Genomic DNA, 25,534 nt, shown 5'->3' with positions numbered 1-25,534 from the left:
TACTAAGAATGTCTCCAAAACAAATTTTCAGGAAAAAAATGCTGTGTATGGGCCTCTGTACCAGGTCTTTGGTTCATGCAGCCATACTGACTGTGGTTCCTGGCAACAAAGGCCAGAATTTACATGCATGCCAATGCTGCAACTGGACATCCACTGAGTGATGCCAGGTGGCCTATGAATCATGTTTTATGCTCCATCTGGGCAGATGGCTGTTGGAGAGTATGGAGTGAAACATGAAAGCAAACACTCTGCAACAGTGTTATGGTCTGGGGAATGTTTTCATGGCATTCTCTACAGATCCCGTTGTTCTAGAAAGGACAATTGATCAAACAAGTATGCATCTATCACTGGGGACCAAGTCCAGCACTGCATGCAGTTTCCTTCCCTCAGCACAATGAAACTACCTTAGGACAATGTAATGTGTGTCACAGCTTGGAGCGTTCATGCATAGCTCGAAGAGTACCAGGCTGAGTTTACCATACTCCCCTGGCTACCAAAATCCCTGGATTTAAACCCAATTGAGAAACAACTTTTATCAGGCTGTTTGTGCCATTGATCTCTAACTAAGAAACCCAGTGCACATGGTCATGGCACTGGCGTCAGTGTGGCCCCATATCCCTGTCAGTACCTTCCAGAAACTCACTGACACTCTTCCTGCACGTTTCACAGCAGTCCACGCTACTCCATAGGAAATGTGGTTATTCTGGCTTTTGATCAGTGGTCACATTAATATGATTTGATATTGTATTTTCGCCTTTCATCGTTAAATTCATTATCTCGTATGCTATGCTAGGATTTCTACTGGGATTTGTCTTTCTGTCTAGTCATTACTCTACTGCGTGGTTCATGGTGTTAGTTCCTGTAGTCATGTCATAGTTCATGAACCACGGGCAACGTATGAGTGGCCAAGTAAGTGGTCCCGACAGTCGGGATACCAGTTACTTTGGAATAAGGCTGGGCATCTCGGACATATTCTGAGTCGTGGTCACCTTTGTGCTCATACGGCAAAGACTACCAAATCCACCGGTTAGTCCCTCAGCCGTTAGGGGTAAAACCCAATGGGACTCGGGGCAAGTAAGGCTAGCAACCTGCTTCCCTGGTACTTTAAATATGATGCTGGCAACAATCAGAGCAAAATGCCTCGGACCTTTGGAGGTGACGGAGTCCCACCTCTAACTGACAAACCAGGGACTCCTAAGATACGACTTGGCAAACAAATGGTAATGAGATTGGGAGCTATTAATATCAATGGGGGTTACTCTGGGAAGAAGGTAGTGCTGGCAGAGGCTGCAAGTAAGATGGGGCTGGACGTTTTAGCTGTTAGTGACATTTGGGTAAGGGGTGAGAAAGAAGAGAATACAAGGTCTACCTGTCAGGAGTCAAAGCAGGAATAGCACAATGGGGTGTAGGGCTTTACATCAGGAAAGAAATGGAACCCAGTGTAGTTGCAATAAGGTATGTAAACGAACGACTGATGTGGATAGATTTGACAGTGTCTAGCAAGAAAATTAGGATTGTGGCAGTATATTCACATTGTGAAGGGACAGATCAAGATAAGATGGATAGTTTTTATGAGGCACTCAGTGATGTAGTTGTTACAGTAAAGGACAAGGACAGTGTTCTGCTCACGGGTGATTTTAACGCCAGGATTGGAAATCGAACAGAAGGGTATGAAAACGTTATGGGTAAATTTGGAAAGGATATGGAGGCCAACAGGAACGGGAAACAACTCCTGGATTTCTGTGCCAGTACGGGCTTAGTAATCACAAACTCCTTTTTTAAACATAAGAACATTCACAGGTATACTTGGGAAGGCAGGGGAACCATATCTGTCATTGACTATATAATAACAGATCATGAATTCAGGAAGGCTGTGAGGGACACATGTGTATTCAGGGGATTCTTTGATGACACTGATCATTATTTAAACTGCAATGAAATTGGAATTGTGAGGCCGAAAGTGCAGGAGGTCAGGTCCATATGTACGAGGATAAGAGTGGAGGAACTTCAGGATAAGGAAATCAGGCACAAGTACATAACAGCGATCTCAGAAAGGTACCAGTTAGTTGAATTTAGTCAATTACAGTCATTGGAAAAGGAATGAACAAGGTACAGGGACACAGTACTAGAAGTGGCTAAAGAATGTCTTGGAACAGTGGTGTGTAAAAGTAGGATGAAGCAAACAGCCTGGTGGAATGACACAGTCAAGGCAGCCTGTAAAAGGAAAAAGAAGGCGTATCAAAAATGGCTACATACTAGAACTCAGGTAGACAGAGAAAGTTACGTTGAAGAAAGAAACAAAGCCAAACAGATAATTGCAGCATCCAAGAAGAAATCTTGGGAAGACTTTGGAAACAGGTAGGAGACTATGGGTCAAGCTGCTGGAAAACCATTCTGGAGTGTAATTAGCAGTCTTCGAAAGGGAGGTAAGAAGGAAATGACAAGTATTTTGGACAGGTCAGGAAAACTGCTGGTGAATCCTGTGGATGCCTTGGGCAGATGGAGGGAATATTTTGAAGAGTTGCTCAATGTAGGTGAAAATACGATCAGTAATGTTTCAGATTTCGAGGTAGAATGGGATAGGAATGATGATGGAAATAGGATCACATTTGAGGAAGAGGACAAAATGGTCAATAGATTGCAGTGCAATAAAACAGCTGGGGTGGATGAAATGAAGTCGGAACTCATCAAATAAAGTGGAATGTCAGGTCTTAAATGGCTACACAGGATAATTGAAATGGCCTGGGAGTCGGGACAGGTTCCATCAGACTGGACAAAAGCAGTAATCACACCAATCTTTAACATGGAAACAGAAAAGATTGTAACAACTACAGAGGTATCTCTTTAATCAGCATTGTGGGTAAAATCTTCTCAGGTATTGTTGAAAGGAAAGTGCGAGTATTAGTTGAGGACCAATTGGATGAAAATCAGAGTGGGTTTAGGCCTCTTAGAGGTTGTCAGGACCAGATCTTTAGCTTACAGCAAATAATGGAGAAGTGTTATGAGTGGAACAGGGAATTGGTTGGTTGGTTGGTTGGTTGTTTTCGGGAAGGAGACCAGACAGTGTGGTCATCGGTCTCATCGGATTAGGGAAGGATTGGGAAGGAAGTCGGCCGTGCCCTTTCAGAGGAACCATCCCGGCATCTGCCTGGAGTGATTTAGGGAAATCACGGAAAACCTAAATCAGGATGGCCGGACGCGGGATTGAACCGTCGTCCTCCCGAATGCGAGTCCAGTGTCTAACCACTGCGCCACCTCGCTCGGTGACCAGGGAATTGTATCTATGCTTTATAGATCTAGAAAAGGCATATGACTGTGTTCCTAGGTGGAAGTTATTGTCTGTTCTACGAGATTATGGAATAGGAGGCAAACGTTTGCAAGCAATTAAAGGTCTTTACATGAACCATGGACCTTGCCGTTGGTGGGGAGGCTTGCGTGCCTCAGCGATACAGATAGCCGTACCGTAGGTACAACCACAACGGAGGGGTATCTGTTGAGAGGCCAGACAAACGTGTGGTTCCTGAAGAGGGGCAGCAGCCTTTTCAGTAGTTGCAAGGGCAACAGTCTGGATGATTGACTGATCTGGCCTTGTAACAATAACCAAAACGGCCTTGCTGTGCTGGTACTGCGAACGGCTGAAAGCAAGGGGAAACTACGGCCGTAATTTTTCCCGAGGGCATGCAGCTTTACTGTATGATTAAATGATGATGGCGTCCTCTTGGGTAAAATATTCCGGAGGTAAAATAGTCCCCCATTTGGATCTCCGGGCGGGGACTACTCAAGAGGATGTCGTTATCAGGAGAAAGAAAACTGGCGTTCTACGGATCGGAGCGTGGAATGTCAGATCCCTTAATCGGGCAGGTAGGTTAGAAAATTTAAAAAGGGAAATGGATAGGTTAAAGTTAGATATTGTGGGAATTAGTGAAGTTTGGTGGCAGGAGGAACAAGACTTCTGGTCAGGTGACTACAGGGTTATAAACACAAAGTCAAATAGGGGTAATGCAGGAGTAGGTTTAATAATGAATAGGAAAATAGGAATTCGGGTAAGCTACTACAAACAGCATAGTGAACGCATTATTGTGGCCAAGATAGATACGAAGCCCACACCTACTACAGTAGTACAAGTTGATATGCCAACTAGCTCTGCAGATGACGAAGAAATTGAAGAAATGTATGATGAAATAAAAGAAATTATTCAGATAGTGAAGGGAGACGAAAATTTAATAGTCATGGGTGACTGGAATTCGAGTGTAGGAAATGGGAGAGAAGGAAACGTAGTAGGTGAATATGGATTGGGGCTAAGAAATGAAAGAGGAAGCCGCCTGATAGAATTTTGCACAGAGCACAACTTAATCATAGCTAACACTTGGTTTAAGAATCATGATAGAAGGTTGTATACATGGAAGAACCCTGGAGATACTAAAAGGTATCAGATAGATTATATAATGGTAAGACAGAGATTTAGGAACCAGGTTTTAAATTGTAAGACATTTCCAGGGGCAGATGTGGACTCTGACCACAATCTATTGGTTATGACCTGTAGATTAAAACTGAAGAAACTGCAAAAAGGTGGGAATTTAAGGAGATGGGACCTGGATAAACTGAAAGAACCAGAGGTTGTACAGCGTTTCAGGGAGAGCATAAGGGAACAATTGAAAGGAATGGGGGAAAGAAATACAGTAGAAGAAGAATGGGTAGCTCTGAGGGATGAAGTAGTGAAGGCAGCAGACGATCAAGTAGGTAAAAAGAAGAGGGTTAGTAGAAATCCTCGGGTAACAGAAGAAATATTGAATTTAATTGATGAAAGGAGAAAATATAAAAATGCAGTAAATGAAGCAGGCAAAAAGGAATACAAACGTCTCAAAAATGAGATCGACAGGAAGTGCAAAATGGCTAAGCAGGGATGGCTAGAGGACAAATGTAAGGATGTAGAGGCTTCTCTCACTAGGGGTAAGATAGATACTGCCTACAGGAAAATTAAAGAGGCCTTTGGAGATAAGAGAACCACATGTATGAACATCAAGAGCTCAGATGGAAACCCAGTTCTAAGCAAAGAAGGGAAAGCAGAAAGGTGGAAGGAGTATATAGAGGGTCTATACAAGGGCGATGCACTTGAGGACAATATTATGAAAATGGAAGAGGATATAGATGAAGATGAAATGGGAGATACGATACTGCGTGAAGAGTTTGACAGAGCACTGAAGGACCTGAGTCGAAACAAGGCCCCCGGAGTAGACAACATTCCATTGGAACTACTGACAGCCTTGGGAGAGCCAGTCCTGACAAAACTCTACCATCTGGTGAGCAAGATGTATGAAACAGGCGAAATACCCTCAGACTTCAAGAAGAATATAATAATTCCAATCCCAAAGAAAGCAGGTGTTGACAGATGTGAAAATTACCGAACAATCAGTTTAATAAGCCACAGCTGCAAAGTACTAACACGAATTCTTTACAGACAAATGGAGAAACTAGTAGAAGCTGACCTCGGGGAAGATCAGTTTGGATTCCGTAGAAATACTGGAACACGTGAGGCAATACTGAACTTACGACTTATCTTAGAAGAAAGATTAAGGAAAGGCAAACCTACGTTTCTAGCATTTGTAGACTTAGAGAAAGCTTTTGACAATGTTGACTGGAATACTCTCTTTCAAATTCTAAAGGTGGCAGGGGTAAAATACAGGGAGCGAAAGGCTATTTACAACTTGTACAGAAACCAGATGGCAGTTATAAGAGTTGAGGGACATGAAAGGGAAGCAGTGGTTGGGAAGGGAGTAAGACAGGGTTGTAGCCTCTCCCCGATGTTATTCAATCTCTATATTGAGCAAGCAGTAAAGGAAGCAAAAGAAAAATTTGGAGTAGGTATTAAAATCCATGGAGAAGAAATAAAAACTTTGAGGTTCGCCGATGACATTGTAATTCTGTCAGAGACAGCAAAGGACTTGGAAGAGCAGTTGAACGGAATGGATGGTGTCTTGAAGGGAGGATATAAGATGAACATCAACAAAAGCAAAACGAGGATAATGGAATGTAGTCGAGTTAAGTCGGGTGATGCTGAGGGTATTAGATTAGGAAATGAGACACTTAAAGTAGGAAAGGAGTTTTGCTATTTGGGGAGCAAAATAACTGATTATGGACGAAGTAGAGAGGATATAAAATGTAGACTGGCAATGGCAAGGAAAGCGTTTCTGAAGAAGAGAAATTTGTTAACATCGAGTATAGATTTAAGTGTCAGGAAGTTATTTCTTAAAGTATTCGTATGGAGTGTGGCCATGTATGGAAGTGAAACATGGACGATAAATAGTGTGGACAAGAAGAAAATAGAAGCTTTCGAAATGTGGTGCTACAGAAGAATGCTGAAGATTAGATGGGTAGATCACATAACTAATGAGGAAGTATTGAATAGGATTGGGGAGAAGAGAAGTTTGTGGCACAACTTGACCAGAAGAAGGGACCGGTTGGTAGGACATGTTCTGAGGCATCAAGGGATCACCAATTTAGTATTTGAGGGCAGCGTGGAGGGTAAAAATCATAGGGGGAGACCAAGAGATGAATACACTAAGCAGATTCAGAAGGATGTAGGTTGCAGTAGGTACTGGGAGATGAAGAAGCTTACACAGGATAGAGTAGCATGGAGAGCTGCATCAAACCAGTCTTAGGACTGAAGACCACAACAACAACAACATGGATAGTCAGGCAGCAGTTAGAATTGACGGTAAACTGAGTTCATGGTTCAGAGTAGTTTCACAGGGAAGACAAGGCTGCAACCTGTCTCCACTGTTGTTCATATTATTTATGGATCATATGTTGAAAACAATAGACTGACTGGGTGAGATTAAGATATGTGAACACAAAATAAGCAGTCTTGCATATGCGGATGACTTAGTTGTGATGGCAGATTTGATTGAAAGTTTGCAAAGTAATATTTCAGAGCTAGATCAGAAATGTAAGGACTATGGTATGAAGATTAGCATCTCCAAAACGAAAGTAATGCCAGTGGGAAAGAAATATAAACGGATTGAGTGCCAAATAGGAGGAAGAAAGTTATAACAGGTGGACGGTTTCAAGTACTTAGGATGCATATTCTCACAGGATGGCAACATAGTGAAAGAACTGGAAGCGAGGTGTAGCAAAGCTAATGCAGTGAGCACTCAGCTATGATCTACTCTCTTCTGCAAGAAGGAAGTCAGTACCAAGTCTAAGTTATCTGTGCACCGTTCAATCTTTCGACCAACTTTGTTGTATGGGAGCAAAAGCTGGGTGGATTCAGGTTACCTTATCAACAAGGTTGAGGTTACGGATATGAAAGTAGCTAGGATGATTGCAGGTACTAGTAGATGGGAACAATGGCACGAGGGTGTCCACAATGAGGAAATCAAAGAAAAACTAGGAATGAACTCTATAGATGTAGCAGTCAGGGCGAACAGGCTTAGATGGTGGGGTCATGTTACACGCATGGGAGAAGCAAGGTTACCCAAGAGACTCATGGGTTCAGCAGTAGAGGGTAGGAGGAGTCGGGGCAGACCAAGGAGAAGGTACCTGGATTCGGTTGAGACTGATTTTGAAGTAATAGGTTTAACATCAGAAGAGGCACCAATGTTAGCACTGAATAGGGGATCATGGAGGAATTTTATAAGGGGGGCTATGCTCCAGACTGAACGCTGAAACTCATAATCAGTCTTAAATGATGATGATGATGATGATGATGATGATGATGATTACTCTACTGCCTTCACATGTACACAAACAAAGCTACCAATTGATCTTCTATTGTGTTTCTTTCACTTTTGTCAGATTATCATTCTCTAATGTTCTCTTTAAAAGTTCCGAGCCTTTGGTTCTTTAAACTTATTCAAGTCTTCCTTATTTTCCAACCATTCTGCAATTTACTCAATTTTAATTTGTACTCCATAACAAACAAATTATGGCTAGAGTTGACATTTGCTCCTGAAATGTTTTGTAGGTACACCCTGGTTTCTAAAACTGTGTTGTCAATATATAAAATACCTGAAACCTTCCAGTTCTCCTGGTCTCTTTCAAATACACAACCTTCTTTCATGATCCTTAAACCAAGTCTTGGCAATGATTAAATGATGCTCTGTGGAAAACTCTGTAAGTTAGCTTTCCCTTTCATTCCTCACCCCCCTGTATTCCTACAATTTTTCCTTCATCCCCTACTATTGAATTCACGTTCCCATCATACTTAAATTTTTCCCGATACATAACAACTGTATGAAACATGAGAGAACTGTAAATGAATATCAGCAGACTGTTATAGAAAATCTCTCTGTTTGCAAGTATTGGATGATTTGCATAGCACTCAGGAAAACCAAGCAGTCTAAATCGACCAGGACATATCATGTAATACATCTGTGGTCATGGGTATTATAAAAACTAAGCGTAAAAATACAGTCCGATTTCCTGCATATCTGATTGGCTTGCACTGTTAATATTTAACATCATTACATCTTCATTGATTGTATCCCCATTAATCCACACATTTTATTTCAGTGCATTTAATTAATTAAAATATATCCCTTGTGGCAGGGTAAGCCACAATCCTCCACTGACTGTACTCTCATTGTACTATTTTTGTAACATACCCCATAGAAGTATCTGGTACTAGGGTTTGGAAATCTTTAGTGGAAACATAACTGATGATAAACATTTGAGTCAGGCCCAGAGGTATACTCAGGGAGCCTAATGGTTAAGGTGACTGCATGCAATGGGTGTGAAATCGAGGTTCGAGTCCCAGTCTCGTACAAATTTTTAACTGTTCCACTGCAAGTTCAGCGTATTTGAATGATTTGTACAAATACATTTCATGTTGTTGCATTTTCACTGATTTCATCTATTTATTTCATACACTATTTTCCATTAAGTCTAGAACTAAACCAAGCTTCAACTAACTGTAAGGGATCCCTTCTCCAAACCTGTGTGAACATGTGTCCCTTGGTTAACACACTTAAGTCCTAAGATGTTTCTTGTTCAAATCTCAGTTGGTTCTGTTGTTCATGGGGAACTGCAGTACTAACAGTTTAAAGACAGTAGGAGCAGCAGCAGTGATTGTTGCTGACAACAGCCTCACTTGCAACTTGCTATCATGAGGTTTTTTCTAGAACGGATAATAGTGGCTTTTTAGCCTCTGCTTATTGTCTGGTTATGGGGCTCATTAAACTGGTTGTCCCCAAACTATAGGTAAACTTTCAGAAGTTAACTTCTCTCTTGAGTGTTCTGGTAGAAGACCCCCCTACACACACATGCACAAAATTAAGTCAACCCAATACCCTTTGGGGACGGAGGCAACGAGGATATATTTTGTAAGTAGATTTTTGATTCTGAATGTGGAAATGGTACCTTCCTGCTAAACTATTTTATCACTCAGCTGTATCAAGTGGTTAAAAAATAATTTCAAATGTTAAAATGATAACATTATAGAAACATGCTTCAGTAAAAAGTTTCACTACTGCAAGACAAATATTACATCTGACACAACCATATTAATCAGGGATATTAATTACAACACATGTCTGTGGAAATTAGTCATAAAATATTGTACTGCAGTATCATCAGAAGGACCAATTTAATGCCTTTCATAAGATGACGTCTGGACATGATAGCATGACAAGAAGTTTATATATATAAATGATTAATGGAAAATCTCATATAAGATGTGAAACAAATACTAACAAAGAGATAGAGGGGCTGGCCAGTACTTACCTCAGCTCAGTACAGCCGATAGATACACATAAAACAGAACTGAAAATTTACATTCCTAGCTTTCGGAAAGGGTGGGGTGGGGGTGGGGGGTGGGGGGTGGGGGGTGGGGGTGGGGGAGAAAAACTTCCAATATGTGAAGTTTCTCTTGGTAGTGATTTTGAGTAACAAGAGTCGCATCCGGCTTGTGTGGCACAGAATAATGTTCATCCCTGATGAAGGAACAAAGTTCCGAAAGCTAGGAATGTAAATTTTCAGTTCTGTTTTATGTGTATCTATCGGCTGTACTGAGCTGAGGTAAGTACTGGCCAGCCCCTCTATCTCTTTGTTAGTTTATATATATATGACAAGATAAACTTCATGTATGTAAACAACCCATATTATCATATCGAACTGTCATCTTATTAAAAGTAGGAAACTGGTCACTTCTTATGACATTATATTTCAGTATTTCATGGCTGACTCCCACAGAGCTACATTGTAATTAATGTTCATGATCAATAAGATTGTGTCACTTGCTATAGTGAATAGTTTCACTCACAAGTGTTACAAAATATTTTTTTAAGCATCTGACACTGGTTGATAATAAAACAATTTAACAGGGAAGACAACATTTTTGCATTGAGAATCAAAAACCACTTAGTAAAAGTACCCTCCCTCATTGATCCCACCCCTAGAAGGTATTTGCAGCATTGAGTGTGTGTGTGTGGGGGGGGGGGGGGGGGCGTGCACCTGTGGGGGATTGGGGTGGAGGTGGGGGGAGGAGCAGGTAAAGGGTGGGGTGGGGGTGGGGGGTGGGGGGGGGTGGGGGAGAAAAACTTCCAATATGTGAAGTTTCTCTTGGTAGTGATTTTGAGTAACAAGAGTCGCATCCGGCTTGTGTGGCACAGAATAATGTTCTCCTAAATAGGTAGAAAACAGACAGACATCTTTTATCGATATTAATAATTTATTTATGCTAATGTGTGCAGATTATGGACTGGCTGGAGGTTTAAAGTGATAGTTTTTCATGACTGAAATTGGACTGTAGAGTAACAACACTTACTCATATTTTCCTGCTGGTGGCACTAATTGCACATATCAAGCATTCTTATAAGCTCCTAGAATTAAATTCTGCCACTCTCCTATTAAAATGATAGTCTCCCCTCTTGGCTAATGAGGAGTTACTGCTTGAAATACAATGAGAAATACTTGTTGAATTTATCACCAATCATCAGTACATCAACTGCCAAAACTACACCCAACCGCACCTGCTGAGTTACTGAAGATCAGTTTGACATTTGATTAGAATGGGATATTGTGACAACACTGTTTCTCAAAAATCACATTACATTGATTAAATGGCTAGGCATAATGTTGTAAACCAATATGAAATGGAACAACCTCGAAAGGGCATTAGTAGTGAAAACGAAGTGTCGATTTCTGTCTATTGTGAGAATTTCAGAAAAGTGCAGCTCGTCTATAAAGGAGACTGCATATACAACATTAGCGCAACCCATTCATTCATTCAGTACTGCTCAAGTGTTTGGGTTCGCCCACCAAGTCCAATTAAAGGAAGACATTGAATCATTTCAACGCTAGCAGCTAGATTTGTTACTGGTAGTTTAGATTAAAACGCAAGTATTACAGAGATGATGTGTGAAATCAAACGAGAATTCCGAGAAAGAAGACAACATTCTTTTCATGAAACAATATTGTGAAAATTTAGAGAAAGTGCATTTGAAGCCGACTGCAGAACGATCCAGCTGCTGCCCGCATTCACTTTGTGTAAGGACTACGAAGGTAATATAAGGTAAGAGAAATTAGGGCTCGTATGGATGCATATAAATAGTCAATTTTCCCTCATTACTTGCGAGTAGAACAAGAAAGGAAGTGATTAGTAAGGGTAAAAGGCACCCTCCATAATGCACCATATGGTGGCCTGAAGAGTACGTATGTAGATTCTTATTCTTCTCCCTCCCCCTCTCCCTCTTCTTCTTTTCAGCACTCATGGGCCCTGTAGAACACGTGCTGCATCAAACTTCTGCTTCCGTCTTCTTCTCTCTCTTGCTGTCTCTCTCCACCCTGTGAGGATTCCTAATGCTGCAATGTCCTACTCTAGTTATCTTTCCACCACGTGCGAGGTTGGCTCAATGATCTTGTTGCTTGGAGAGAGCCCTCGAATGCCTTCTTAGGAATTCTGTTGTTTTCCATTCTAGCCACATGCCAAGCCCATTGCAGTCTGCTACTTTTTAATTTCTGGATGACAGATTCACACTCTCCACATGCCATTCTCCAACACAGGTCCTCAGATTTTTCTCGTCACTTTTCTTTCAAAAACATTGTTTTGCTCTTTCTTTCTAGGTAAGCGTCCAGCTTTTCAAACTATGTAGTACTACTGGGCAGATGATACTGTTATATATATGTTCATCTCAGTGGTGACTGACAAAGCTCTACTTTGTGAGTGGGCTGCATAAGGCATACAGACATCTTGACCTTGAGTTTATTCTCTTGTTTATGTCCAAGCATTATGATATTTTTACTGCTGAAGCGGAATCCAAAGTATTTAAACTGATGAACTTTTCTGAATCTAGAATGGTGGTCAATTTCATAGTGTAGATTTGGGTTTATGACTACCTATTCCCATATATTCTGTTTTTTCTTGGTTTGTCAAAAGTCCTATTTTGCTGGCACTGTGCCTGAAAAATCTGTATATGTCCTTCAGCTCCTCTTCTGTTCCACTGAGTAAAACGATATCAACTGCATATGCCAGGAGTTTTACTTCACGAGTTCGAATTGGAGTCCATCGTACAGCTGTAAATCACTTCCTTGAGCCACTTTCTCTAATGTAAGGTTGAAGAAAACACATGAAAGAGCATCTCCCTGTCGTAGGGCTGTTTTGATTGGGCAGTTGCAGGATATGAATCCTCTGAACTTCACTCCTCCCTCTGAGCCACCCATGCACAGTTTTACTGGGTATCTAAATTCTCTTACAGTGTTGTAGAGGCTACTTCTGTGGATGCTGTCATAGGCTCGCTGGAAAACAATGAACAGCCTGTGGAAGTTTTTGTTTAAGTCCCAGTATTTCTCAAAGATCTGCCACAGAGTAAATAGATTATCATTTGTGGAACGGTCTGCTTGAAATACAGCCTGGTACTCTTGAAAAATGTTTTCTGTGTAAGGCTTAATTTTGTCGAGACTGATCATTGACAGAACTTTGTATGTTATGCTCAGCAAACTGATTCCCCTGTGATATCCACAATCCAGTTTGTTTCCTTTCTTGTGCATGGTGCGAATTATTGCAGTTTTCCAGTCTTCAGGTACTGTTTTCTAGATTATTGTGAAACAGTTATAAATTTCTTTGTGTAGTCTGTTTCCATCCTCTTAACATCTGGTCCTCGCCTGCAGTTTATTGTTTTTCAACTTTTGAATTGGTGTGAACCACTTCCTATTCTGTGATGCTGTATTCGTCAGTATTGTTGCTGTTACTCTCGGTCATTGCGTAGTTGAAGGTTATGTGAGGATCAGTGCAATTTAGCATTTCTGAGAAATACTCTTTCCATCTTGCTAGAATATCTTCCAACTGTGTTAGCATGTTTCAATTTTTATCTTTTATGAACAAGTTTTCCCTTTGATAACCTCTCTTATTGTTCTTTGTATACTGAAACAGCTTTGTTGAGTTTCTATTCCTGCTTTCCACTTCTATAGATTCCAAGAATCCAGTTAGGTATTTCCTCTTCTCTGCTTGTAGAACTCGCTGTCTCTCTTTTCAATGTGTTGAAGGTCTCTCTCCTGTCCTCACTCTCCACATTTTGCAGCCACAGCATTCTGGTTTCCTCTTTCTCGCTGTTCTCTCGTACTTTTCACTGAACCATTTCCATTTCTTCAGTTTCTTTTTCTTGCCCAATTTGTTCTTTCCCAAGCCTTCCCTATACTATTTTCCTCCACAACTTCTTGCAATGCTGTAAACCGGTTATTAATTTCAGTCACTGCCTACAGGGCAGGCAGAGCTCAAAGCCTGGGAGGCAGTCTCTCTAGGAAATGGTAATCCAAAATATTACTCAGCATGCTTAGAAGCTGTGATGATAGCCCCATCACCAGGCTTAACCTGCGCAGCACTCAAAGTGGCTTGGGTATTTTATACATGCTGGCTCACATTAATGATACGCCTCAGATACTGGATTTAAAGGAAACAGAACTAGGGTACGGTGCAAGAATTCACAAGATGGACACAACAAACGGGATTTCACATTCGAGACATGGAACGTACATAGTCTTAACAAACCAGCTGTGGCAGCGACTTTGATATCTGAATTAAAAATATACAACACAGACATCGTAGCTCTACAAGAAACTAGGCGGCTTGGAGAAGGGATAAACACGGAGAATGATTGTGTCATTTTTTATGGGGAGGTGAAAAACAGCATGAATCTGGTATCGGCTTTGCTGTCATGAACGAGATTGTTAATATGGTTAAAGAATCATTAACAAAAGAATGTCTTACACCACAATCAAACACCAATGGTACAATATAACATTCATCGATGTTCAAGCACAGACTGAAGATACAACTGAGTATTAAAAAGATGAGTACTGTGAAGAATTAGATCGGGTAGTCGAAAGTGTTCCAACAAGAAATAAGAGACTTATCCTAGTAGATAGGTAAAGATGATTTGTTCACCCCTACAACAGAAAAACATAGCAAGCATTCCACCACAAACTAAAATCTATTAAAAATGATCAACTTCGCATTGTCAAAGAATTTGAGAATTTGTTCCATGATGTATGTAGATGAAGTACATAACTAATTTTGTTTGATCCTTCCATTACGCTAATGTATGAGAAACATGAAAAACCCTGCATTATTCATTCAAGCCATTTGTTCCGCAGAATACAGTAGGCACAGTTTGTTTAACAGTTTTTAGTCATGGGACATTGCAAGGAGTAGCGTTTATAATAAAACTACATGACAAGTAGTAATGTACTGTAAGCAGGACTAACAAGGAGAGGTCTGCAGCAGTGGGATCAACTTTTTGGAACAATCTACATGGTGACGCAAGTTAAGGGCTAAGTAATCAACTCTGCAGCCATTCACCCTGGCAGGCCCTCACTTGCGAGTAATTGATGGAAAAAAAATTGGAATTTGCATGATACTGTATAACTTCAAAATTAGTAAGTATGTAAGGAATGGTACTGGCCTGACATGCAAAAGGTTATAGGTTCAAATCTTAACAGGTACATTGAAATTTTTTATGTTTAAATCTTAATCAAAATGACTTGGATCAGTATTTTATTCAATTAACTGGTTTACATACAATTTTTTGTTTGTTTCCCTCTGTCATGCCATTTCAATCAACGTATTAACTTCTCAATAGCTCATATTTTTTTTCTTCGTATCATTCTTTTTCCACTTGGAATCTTTGCGCATGTGAAGTTAATTATTTTTGCTTATGTGTTATAAAGGTTGAACACTTGAAAATGCTAATCAGTTGGTTAAAAAACAAAAGACTAAATAATCTATTTATATTGACTGTGTAGTAGTGTCAAGAATGCATTTCTTGTTACAAAATGTACATATTTTTGGATAGTAATTGTCAGGCAAACATTTAAAACACAAATTTTATTGCTCTATGGACAAAATAATGTGGATGATGATTTAAACGAAAGCAGGGATAGTAAGTAAAACAAAATTCAAGCAAAATGAGAAATAGAAATAAAGAATGCAAAAACTTGGATGAAAATATAAGATGATAAAATGAAAAAAATTAAACGGAAGTTAATATATGACAATCATCGAAATCACAGGAACAAGGATTCCAAGTGGAAAAAAAAAGAGCAAACTAGGTATTACATATTACAACTAATATGGGGTATCAAAGAAGAGAAAAAAATTATATTTAAGCCAAATAATTGAACAAAAATAATAATCAAAGTAATTTGGATAAAGACTTAAGACAAAAAAATTTCAAAGCATGTAACAAGGTTCAAACCAACAACCTTTTGCATGCGGATGTGCAGTATCTTAACACTGTGCAACTTGTTAGTATATTGTTACTAGTTTTAAAGTTACAGAGCAGCATGCAAAATTCCGAATTTTTTTTCATTGATTACTTGCAAACAAGGGCCCACCAGGGAGAATGGCTGCAGGATGTGATTCATTGGACCTTAACCTACATCACTGTATACATTGTTTCAAAAAAGCTTCCAACCACTGGAGACCTCTCCTTGTCAGTATTTACAGGTGTAAGAATATATTTTCTTTGAAAGTACCTGGTACCACTGTAATCCAGCAAATATTTAGCTACTAATAAGAGACAAACAACAGCTATACATTGAAACTGTGGCGGCAGCATCCTTTTTTCAAAGTAGAAGTGTTCTTTCCAAAAATTTAGACCTTGAGAATGTAAAGCTGTTTATTTAAGATCAAAGTTATTCTTGGTGAAAACCTTAAGGTTTATTAATTTTTTGGCAGATGGTCAATTATGATGAAAAATTGTGTGGGCCTTAATTCATACCCACCACACAATATTATTGAGCATTTTTCTAAGACTATATTATCAATCTGTATTGCTCTGCACTCCTCTCTTTCAAATTACTTCCTCCTAGCAGTTTTGTGATACATTTTGGGAGCATCAAGTATTGTTATAACCATACAGGGTATTTCTGTGTGCCTACAGAACTATAAAATTTGTTACTGTATGGACATAGTATTTCAATACTGTCAAAAATTTGTTTTAGTTACAACTCTTACCTTCACTAGCTGCACAAGTGTAGACACAATGGCACAGCGCAGCATGTTATGATCAGCGGATTCTTCCCACAACAGCGGCAAATACTGCACTAAAGCACCAGCGTGAGGCCGGATGGAGAGACCAACACGCTCCACCATAAATGACAGGACATACAGAACGTGCATCTGCAACATTCACACATTAGTTTCTAGTATCACATTACAGTTAACATCCTATATTTTTGATATTTGCACCCATTCTTCCTCAGTTTTAGGTCGATAATTATTTGGCGTTGCCACAAGTTCCCCAAGTGAAATTCCCTGAGTTCCAGAGAAGTTTTAGTATTTTTCCTTGACAAATTTTGAGACATCAAGGGTAAGCACAGACATAAGTTGACAAAAAAAGAAGTAAGGACTTCTGTATTTCTCCCCTGTGTGAGCACAAATCTTAACTACTAACATCAACATCTTTTGTAATTAACCGTTTTATATGGAGAAAGCAAGCCAAATGGTATGTGTGTTTAATGAAGATCACTGTTGTTGTTTTATTTCAATAAAATGAAACTCATTTATTGACAAAAGAATCCATTTCCTTGGAGTTGCAAGACAGATTTAAAATACCTTCACTGATTTAAGATATAACCTCAGAAAAAAGTAGGCTTCTTGAGAGAAGTGTCTAAGGCAGGGAAAAGTTGTGTAAACCGACACTATAGGTGACCACCAATAAAATGTTAGTTTTACTATGTTCGTTATTGTCAGTTATTACCCACTGTGTTATGTCTATTATTTTACAGGTATTATGTGAGAAATATGCGAGTACATTACTTACGAACTGCCCATGACTGCCACAATTTTCTTCTTCCTGCTGACCATACTTTCTAACATATAAATTATTTTCGAGGTGCCAAAATGCACTAGAATAAATAAAATGTCTATAAAACACTGCACTGTATAATGTACTTGTGGTGAGACAGTTGCAATTCCTTAAATTGATCACCCTTGGCCTCTGGCCTGCCGAGGAGCACCGCAGTCTTGGGTTCTTGGATAAACCCTGAAAATATGCCACACATAAACAGACCTCGTTTGTGGCCAGATCAGAGAGACTAGATCTGATGAGCAGGGCCTGCACGTAAGTGGGAAATGACAGGCTTCAGATTGGCAGGCCCAATCCATTAGAGACACCCGCAGAAATGACCTATGGTTTTGGCCATTTGTGGAAGTCCACTCAAGTGGCCAGCTATTTACATATCGCAGACAGCATATTGATGAAATGACACTGCAGTGAACAATCTATGCAACAAATAACTTGTGCAAAAAATCTGGAAATCAATAATAATGGGACAGGTAGAAACTCACCGTACGATTACCACTGAGCCACAGACAGGGGTGTGTGGGGGCGAGAGGGGGGGGGGGGGGACGCCACCACCACCACACCCCTCACTACTAAATTTTCAGCTATAGCTTCTGCCAGAAAGCAAGAGCGCGTGCGCACACCCACCCATACACACACGCGCAACCCCCCCCCCAACTTGTGCACAAATGACCTCTGCCTGCAGCGCAGCATCAAAAACAAATCATTCCTAATGCCACCCTGCATCTCATCGAAGAAGTGGTGGCAGCACTGACTGCAAGCTGACGGGGGTGGTAGGAAGGGCAGAAGCAGTAAGAATGAGTGAGTAGGAAGCGGTGCATATACTCAGCTGCGCCCAGCCAGTGACAATGCATAAAATCTCAGTAAACAAACCATTTCATCTACTGTGGGGGGGGGGGGGGGGGGAAAGCAAGCTAGAGTTTTCCAGCGTTTTTTTCCCCAATTACCCTGATATTTCCCTGGCATTTGAAATTCCCTAATATTCCCTGATTTCCAGAACTTGTGGCAACCCTGATATTTGTCAATAATAATAAATATTTATTCTTCTCTACATGTAACATATTCTACTTAAAAAACTACTAGATTGCTTTCATTAAATAATAATAAACAATACAGATGAATAACTACTAATATTTTGCAAATTTCTGCAATTCAATTGAAGGGTGATGAGCTATAGTGTTTCAGTTACAGCACTTATTGAAAACTCTTCAAAAGAAATGTGATACTTTTTGAGTGTGGTTACAACTGAGTCATAATGGTATAATTTTTATTCCTTGAATCCATGACAGTACTAACTATGCACTATCACATACTCAGCCCATTGTCCAATTTTGTATTGTCCAATTTTTGTTTGGAAAGATATTCACTAATAGTGTTTTATCTGCAACTAAAGATTGCACACTTTCATCACATATCCCTTCCCAGAGTGTTGACAAAAGAACAACAACATGTGGTGCTCCCGGCACCCACTCTGGAACTTCTACAGTGGTGTGTGTGTGTGTGTGTGTGTGTGGTGTGTGTGTGTGTGTGTGTGAGAGAGAGAGAGAGAGAGAGAGAGAGAGAGAGAGAGATGGTTAAATCTTTCCCTTTTTGACCTTTTTATCTTCAAAAGAAGAAAACAATTTGTTTTCACATGTTGAATGATTTTCAGCAGACTTCTCTATTCTCTTGCCCTGATCTAACCATCTTCTCTGCCTTTTTGTGGATGCGGTAATTCTCTCTCTTCGCAACAATGGCACAGGGTAAGGCCTGTACAATTTAATGTTAACAATTTATATTGTCTGAGTGGAAATAAAGCAAGTTTCTAGTTTGATGGGAAGTTGTTAAAATTAAGTGTAAATTTCACACACTGACTGCTATGAGATCACCGCTAGTGCAGCAGAGCCACATGCTGAGGCCAATGGTCACCATATGGCAGTAAACGTGCTGGTCTTAATAATTTGTACCTGCTTATGCAATTATGAAAACTACAGGTGTATTAATTTTTAATTGGTGAAAGAGTATTTATATTACTCTGATTATTATTATATCATTTTCTCTCCCTCTCTCTCTCTCTCTCTCTCTCACACACACACACACACACACACACACACACACACACACACACACACTTACCAAATACATATGCTACTTCATATACAAATATGTTGCCATTCTAAAGTATCACAATTAATTACAATCAATCAACAAAACATGTTTGCTAACCTTTGTATCACACTCATGGACTTCTTTAAGCAATGCAAAAAGTAGTGAAAAGGCTGGTTCAAGGAAAGGCAGGAACTGTTCAGAAATGAATTCAAAGTCATCTATGGCAAGCTTCAAAGTGTTGGAAGCAGCTAGCCTGACAGCTATGTCCTCCCCAGCTTGTAATAGTGGTAATGTGTTAGCATACAAAGCAGGCCGCAGTTCTGGTGATAGTTTCACACTCAACCACTGACCAATCAACCATACCACTCGACGCCTAATGATACGGTAGTTTCCATCACGTACTCCAAGCTCCTGCGTAAGTGTTGTTGAAAACCATTGGTCAAAGTTAACCTGAAAATAAGGTCATTTATTAGCACATGGCTTAGTTTATTAAGTATTAGAGGCAAAGAATGTAAATCTGATGAATTATTTGCATATTAATGTCACTCTACAACATTTTATTTCTATGTGTATGTACGAGTACACAGACAACTAGATTCAAGTGTTGTGATTTCAAGGTACAACATTCTTGTGCCCATTTGTTGATAACTTGTGCAGCTGGATGTAGTGTGTGGCAAAACAATGATACTGAGGTGGGTACACAGAGATCATCACCAAAAAACATATTTCAGCAATTACATTTTGTAACCTAGAGCGGGGGAGGGAGGGAGGGAGAGTGGAGGGGGAGAGAGAGAACAAGACTAATCAGTCAGTAATAAAAAACGTTAGTCAGCATCCCCCCCCCCCCCCACCACACACACACACACACACACACACACACACACACACACACACACACACACACACAGCACAAAAAGCTCGACTAGTAAAGCAGCCTAATAAGTTGAAAAGGCTGTGACAGGAATGTGTTTTTAGCATGCAGTGATTTTACCAATACCTTGGCCATGGTAATCATTTTTATAGCAGAACAATTTTCTTGATTATTTGCATGCTTTTTCCACTGAATCAAAGATCAGAGACAAGCTACCTCAGCTTTGGCATGAAGGAAAGATTCTTCGTGGATTTCAAAGGAACTTTGAGCCCATTGGCATCAAATAAATGGAAATTATAGAATATTCAACTACTGAGGATGGGACTGGTGCATCAAAAAAGTTCAATGAATTGCATTACAAAGAAATGAAAACAGAAGATACAAACAAAATATCATTATTTACCTTCAAACTAATCTTCATTAGCCACAATAAATGAAACAGGACAGAAGAAAGGACTACTGAAAGTTATAGGCCAAACATAACTCACTGGACACTTGGTTAAATATGATATTCTTTTGCAAAACATTTCTGAAGGCCAGCCTGTTGGGAAGAAAATGAGGGGATGACTGACAACATGCTGTTTAACAAATATGATCAGGGTGATGGGAAGTTCTTCATTGATGGGGATGAAGAGGACTGCTGAGGATTGGAAGCTGTGGTGCAGAGACGAGGTTTAGCCTTTTGGAAGAAGAAGGCAACAATAAACATTCAGTAATATTTAGAAAGCTGATGAATACAGACAGTAGTTTTTTTTAAATCAATAACAGAACTGACGTCACTCAGTTTAGATGGTTGTCAAAATTTGATACAAGCAGTTGTAAAGGTGATGGATGCTTGTTCTACTCCATATCACTGATACAACCTGGTTTCATCTTGTGATGGTTTGCAGAAGACATGGATCTCAATAAGACATGTCAATGAAAGCTCTAGCATTTCCACTATAAACATAATGGGAACAGCAGCAACTGCAATGAACTAGTAATAAAATATATGGAACAGTCTTGATCATTTTGTACAATCAAGACTGTTCTTTCTCCAGAATTTTATATTTTTATCAATTCAAGTAATAGGTTTCCTAAAGGAATTTGTTATCATTGCGAATTTTTTCAAATAAAGTCATCTACACTCATGCTCATAAATTAAGGATAATTGCAGAATGTGGTGCCACACAACGCGGCACTACACAAAACTGGTGCTAATAGCATAGGCACACAGGGAACACACGTGACACAGATCTGTAAGTCCACGGTATTGGTGATAAGTTAAGAAGTTAAGAAAACCATCCCGAAACACATGTGCTACAAAACGCCACTGTTTCCTGCGCATGTACCCCGACATCAATATGGGATATGATCACCATGCACATGTACACAGCCCGCACAACGGGTTGGCATACTCTGGATCAGGTGGTCAAGCAGCTGCTGGGGTATAGCCTCCCACTTTTGCACCAGTGCTGTTGGAGCTCCTGAAGTGTCATAGGGTTTGAAGACGTGCAGTGATACATCGACCGAGAGCATCCCAGATGTGCTTGGTGGGGTTTAGGTCTGAAGGGTACTGCTCCACGATGGCAGGTTGGTAGGGCCGTGCGTTATCATCCATCAGGAGGAAGGTGGGACCCACTGCACCCCTGAAAAGGTGGACATACTGGTGCAAAATGACGTCCGATACACCTGCCCTGTAACAGTACTTCTGTCAAAGACATGCAGGGGTGTAAGTGCACCAATCATAGTCCCACCCCACACCATCAAACCATGACCTCCATACAGATCCCTTTCAAGGACATGAAGAGGTTGGTGTCTGGTTCCTGGTTCATGCCAGGTGAAAACCCGGCGATAATCACTGTTCAAACTATACCTGGGCTCGTCCATGATCATAACCTGGGACCACTGTTCCAATGACCATGTACGGTGTTCTTGACACCAGGCTTTACGGGCTCTCCTGTGACCAGGGGTCTGTGGAATACACCTTGCAGGTCTGCTGGCGAATAAACCATGTCTGTTCAGTCATCTGTAGACTGTGCGACTGGAGACGACTGTTCCAGTGGCTGTGGTAAGGTCCGAGCAAGGCTACCTGCAGTACTCCGTGGCTGTCTGTAGGCAATGATGGTGAGATATCGGTCTTCTTGTGGTGTTGTACACTCTGGACATCCTGTACTGTAGTGCCTGGACACATTTCCTGTCGGCTAGAATCAGTGCCATTATCTTGAGATTACACTAAGTGGCACACGGTGGGCCTGTGCAACGACCTACTGTGTTTGACCAGCCTCCAGCCACCTACTACTCATAACGTCATCAATGTGTGTTCTTTGAGCCATTTTCAACACACAAGTCACCATTAGCATGTCTGAAAATGTCTGCACACTTACTCACTGCACCATACTCTGACATGCACCAACACACCTCTGCATATGTGGACGGCTACCAGCACAACTGTGCGACGACCACAGGTCAAATGCACCGCACGGTCCTACTTTGAGGTGATTTAAACCCGCAAACTGACCACCAGAGAGTTGTTTCACCATGTATCAGCATTATCCTTAATTTATGAGTATGAGTGTAGATTGACTAATATACTTAATTATTATGATTTTTCAGCTGCTGCAATAATTAGATCAAAATTTAGAACTTGTGAAACACAGAAATGAGTGTATAAGGCACACCACAAGAAACAAAACTACCTACAGTTTATTCAGGTATGAAAGAAAAAAGTAGAGCAAAAGAAGGGATAATTCTTGTGTTCCAAAAGAAACTGATTCTTGAATCACTGATTATAAATTTGAGGTTGAAGGTGGGATAGAATTATGGACGACAGTAAGTAGAGTGTATACAACTAAAATCTGAGTTTAAATGCCAACTGAAGGAATCAAAGATTTTTTGTTTTGCACTATGCAATCAGCTAATTGTCATAAATACATTGTTTGGCCAAAAAAGTAGGCCTAAGTTTATCTGAAAGGCAAGATGATTAAGATACCTTATTGATTGGGAGAGAACTTTCTGGCATTTGTAGAGAACCTGCTGACAACCACGAATCTGGGATGTTGGTAGGATGATAAACTGTTCCGGATGACCCAATTATGACTGACAGACAATGTTAAATCTTACGTCGTGTGTTGTGAGAAGCGGAGGGGATGGCCATATATTTGAGGACATCAGGGAAGGTCTGTCAGGGGGGCAGGGGGGGGGGGGGGAATGCTTGCACATACTACAGGGCACAGTTGCATAAGAGGTTACTAGAAGGACGGAGAATCAACAGAGTGTTTCGTAGAGAGAATTCAGAAGCTCAGTGTTAGTGTCTACAAGCAGCTGGACAGTGACATTGTTAATGAAGTCCTCTTACATTTAGCAGAGCAAAGGGCATGAGAAGTGTTCCTATGGGAATTACTGGCCATGGTGTTCAGAAAAATAAGAACCAAGTTCTTGCAAAAATTAAAACTGAAACAATGTATAGTTTATTTGAAAGACATCATTATGTTTTCAAAAGACATACCAGAGTATTCAAAACAATGTGTGCAGAGCATCTCATGCTGAGTGTGGAGGAGTAATTTCATGATAGAGACGGTACAGTATTTGGGACATGTAATCAGCTCAGCTGGAGTCTGAGAAGCCTCAGATCGTAGAGGCCATACAAAATTTCCCAAGATTTCACACAGACATGGAATTGCAGTCATTGCTCGCTGAATAGTGTGGCCATTCACGTATTTGCTCAAGAAGGGAGTGGAGTATGAAGGAGCTTTTAAGCTTACAACATGAGTAATCAGGCATTTGGGAGTGTTTTATGTCAAAAGATTAATGGGATGAACATCATTTAGCTAATATAGCATCTGAAAAAAGTAGAGAGAAATTATGCCACCATGAACAGGGAGATATTGGGTCTTATTTATGGCAAAACTTACTTCTGCTGCTATTTGTGAGAAAGGTGTCTTTAGCCTGTAAAAGAACTGGCACCATTAAAGTGATCACTAAGTTTGAAAAATCCATGCAGCTATTTAACATTGTGGGCACTCGAGTTCGATACATCTGATTTTCAGGTTTTACATCAACCAAATGTAACGTGCACAGCCGAAGCTATAAAGTGTGTGCAGTATAGCACGTAAGCATTTTGTCAACCTAACGCCGAAAGACACAAGCTGCTTATAATGACTGTCAACAGTCTATTATGTAAGCAAACCAAGTGGGGTCTGCAAATAGTTGTACCAGTTGTTCTGTGTACTGAGGTATTGAGGCAAGCAAATAGTTTTCTGTTAGCAGATCACAGAAGACATAGGATCACAATCTGTTGGGTCTTTGATAACTACTAGTGGAAAATGCAAAATCAGGATATAAAGCAATATGAAAAGAACTGTGGACCACATGTGCAGTGAGTGAGTTGAACGAGACTGCAAGCAACCCCACTTCACAGGAAAGCAATCCATGGGTAACGAGTGAGGAGGAGGCTGGGCTGGGAAGGAGGAGGAATAGCAGGGTAAAGGTGGGGGAGGGCATGGGGCTGCTTGTGGGAGCATGCAGGGATGTGGTGGGGAAAGGAGAGAATTAGAGGAGATGAAGAAGATTAGTGTGTGCATTGGTGGAATAGAAGGCTGTATTTATTGGAATGTGGAGAGGAAGCAGTGAAGGGGACAGGTGGGTGAAGACAGGGATGACAAATGTCAGGGTCGGGAACACTGCGGGGTCGGGAGCATTACAGGGAAAGTTCCTGAAGTTGCTGAATTGCACAGATGGGAACTTTCCCTGCAATATATCGTATGGTTCCCTAACACCACTGCACTCATCCTTCACCCATCTCTCCCCTTCTCTGCTCCCATGCCAGTAATACGCAGCCTTCTTTTCACCAACACACCCACTAGTTGACGCGTACGGGACGTCTGGGTAGAATGGCTCACACATGTTGTATTAGGTTTAGGTGCTCCGAGGTGGACGGAGGGACTGTGACAGTGCAAACAAAGTAGTGACACACATATATACATTTTATTGCACTATGATACTTACCTAAAGGCATATAGCAACTCATTGGATGTGCTTGTGGACAGATAACAAAGCATTACGGAATAGAATGTCAATGAGATTATGTCTGTCACAGGGGCCACACTATCAGCAACTGTAGTAAATACTTGTGATGGCTGTAGGTTGCTCCATTTGTATACTAAGTGTCTCTACTCCATTTCTATAATAAGTCTCTCCGCTACAAACTGCAACCATGGAATTCTGTACTAGAACTGTGCCTAAGCCCTTGTTGCATCCACTTGTGAGGACACAACACAAGTCTTTTTCCCCTCCCCTA

At 40.6% G+C, this 25,534-nt stretch overlaps 1 protein-coding gene across 5 annotated transcripts in view; it reads right to left on the bottom strand.

Annotated features, from left to right (window-relative positions):
- LOC124805364 (importin-11) overlaps positions 1-25,534 on the bottom strand; it is a 176,231-nt gene that overhangs the window by 63,813 nt on the left and 86,884 nt on the right. For all 5 annotated transcript variants that reach the window (XM_047265914.1, XM_047265912.1, XM_047265917.1 and 2 more), the window contains exons 11-12: positions 19,503-19,835; positions 16,448-16,612 (exon numbers count right to left, since the gene is read on the bottom strand). In XM_047265914.1, coding sequence (XP_047121870.1) covers positions 16,448-16,612; positions 19,503-19,835 — 498 coding nt within the window. The remainder of the gene's footprint in view (positions 1-16,447; positions 16,613-19,502; positions 19,836-25,534) is intronic.

Source organism: Schistocerca piceifrons, chromosome 7, assembly GCF_021461385.2.
Source record: "Schistocerca piceifrons isolate TAMUIC-IGC-003096 chromosome 7, iqSchPice1.1, whole genome shotgun sequence".
Taxonomy (NCBI): Eukaryota; Metazoa; Arthropoda; class Insecta; order Orthoptera; family Acrididae; genus Schistocerca; species Schistocerca piceifrons.
The sequence above is the reverse complement of the archived record's forward strand: the minus strand, read 5'-3'. Positions and strand labels throughout refer to the sequence as shown.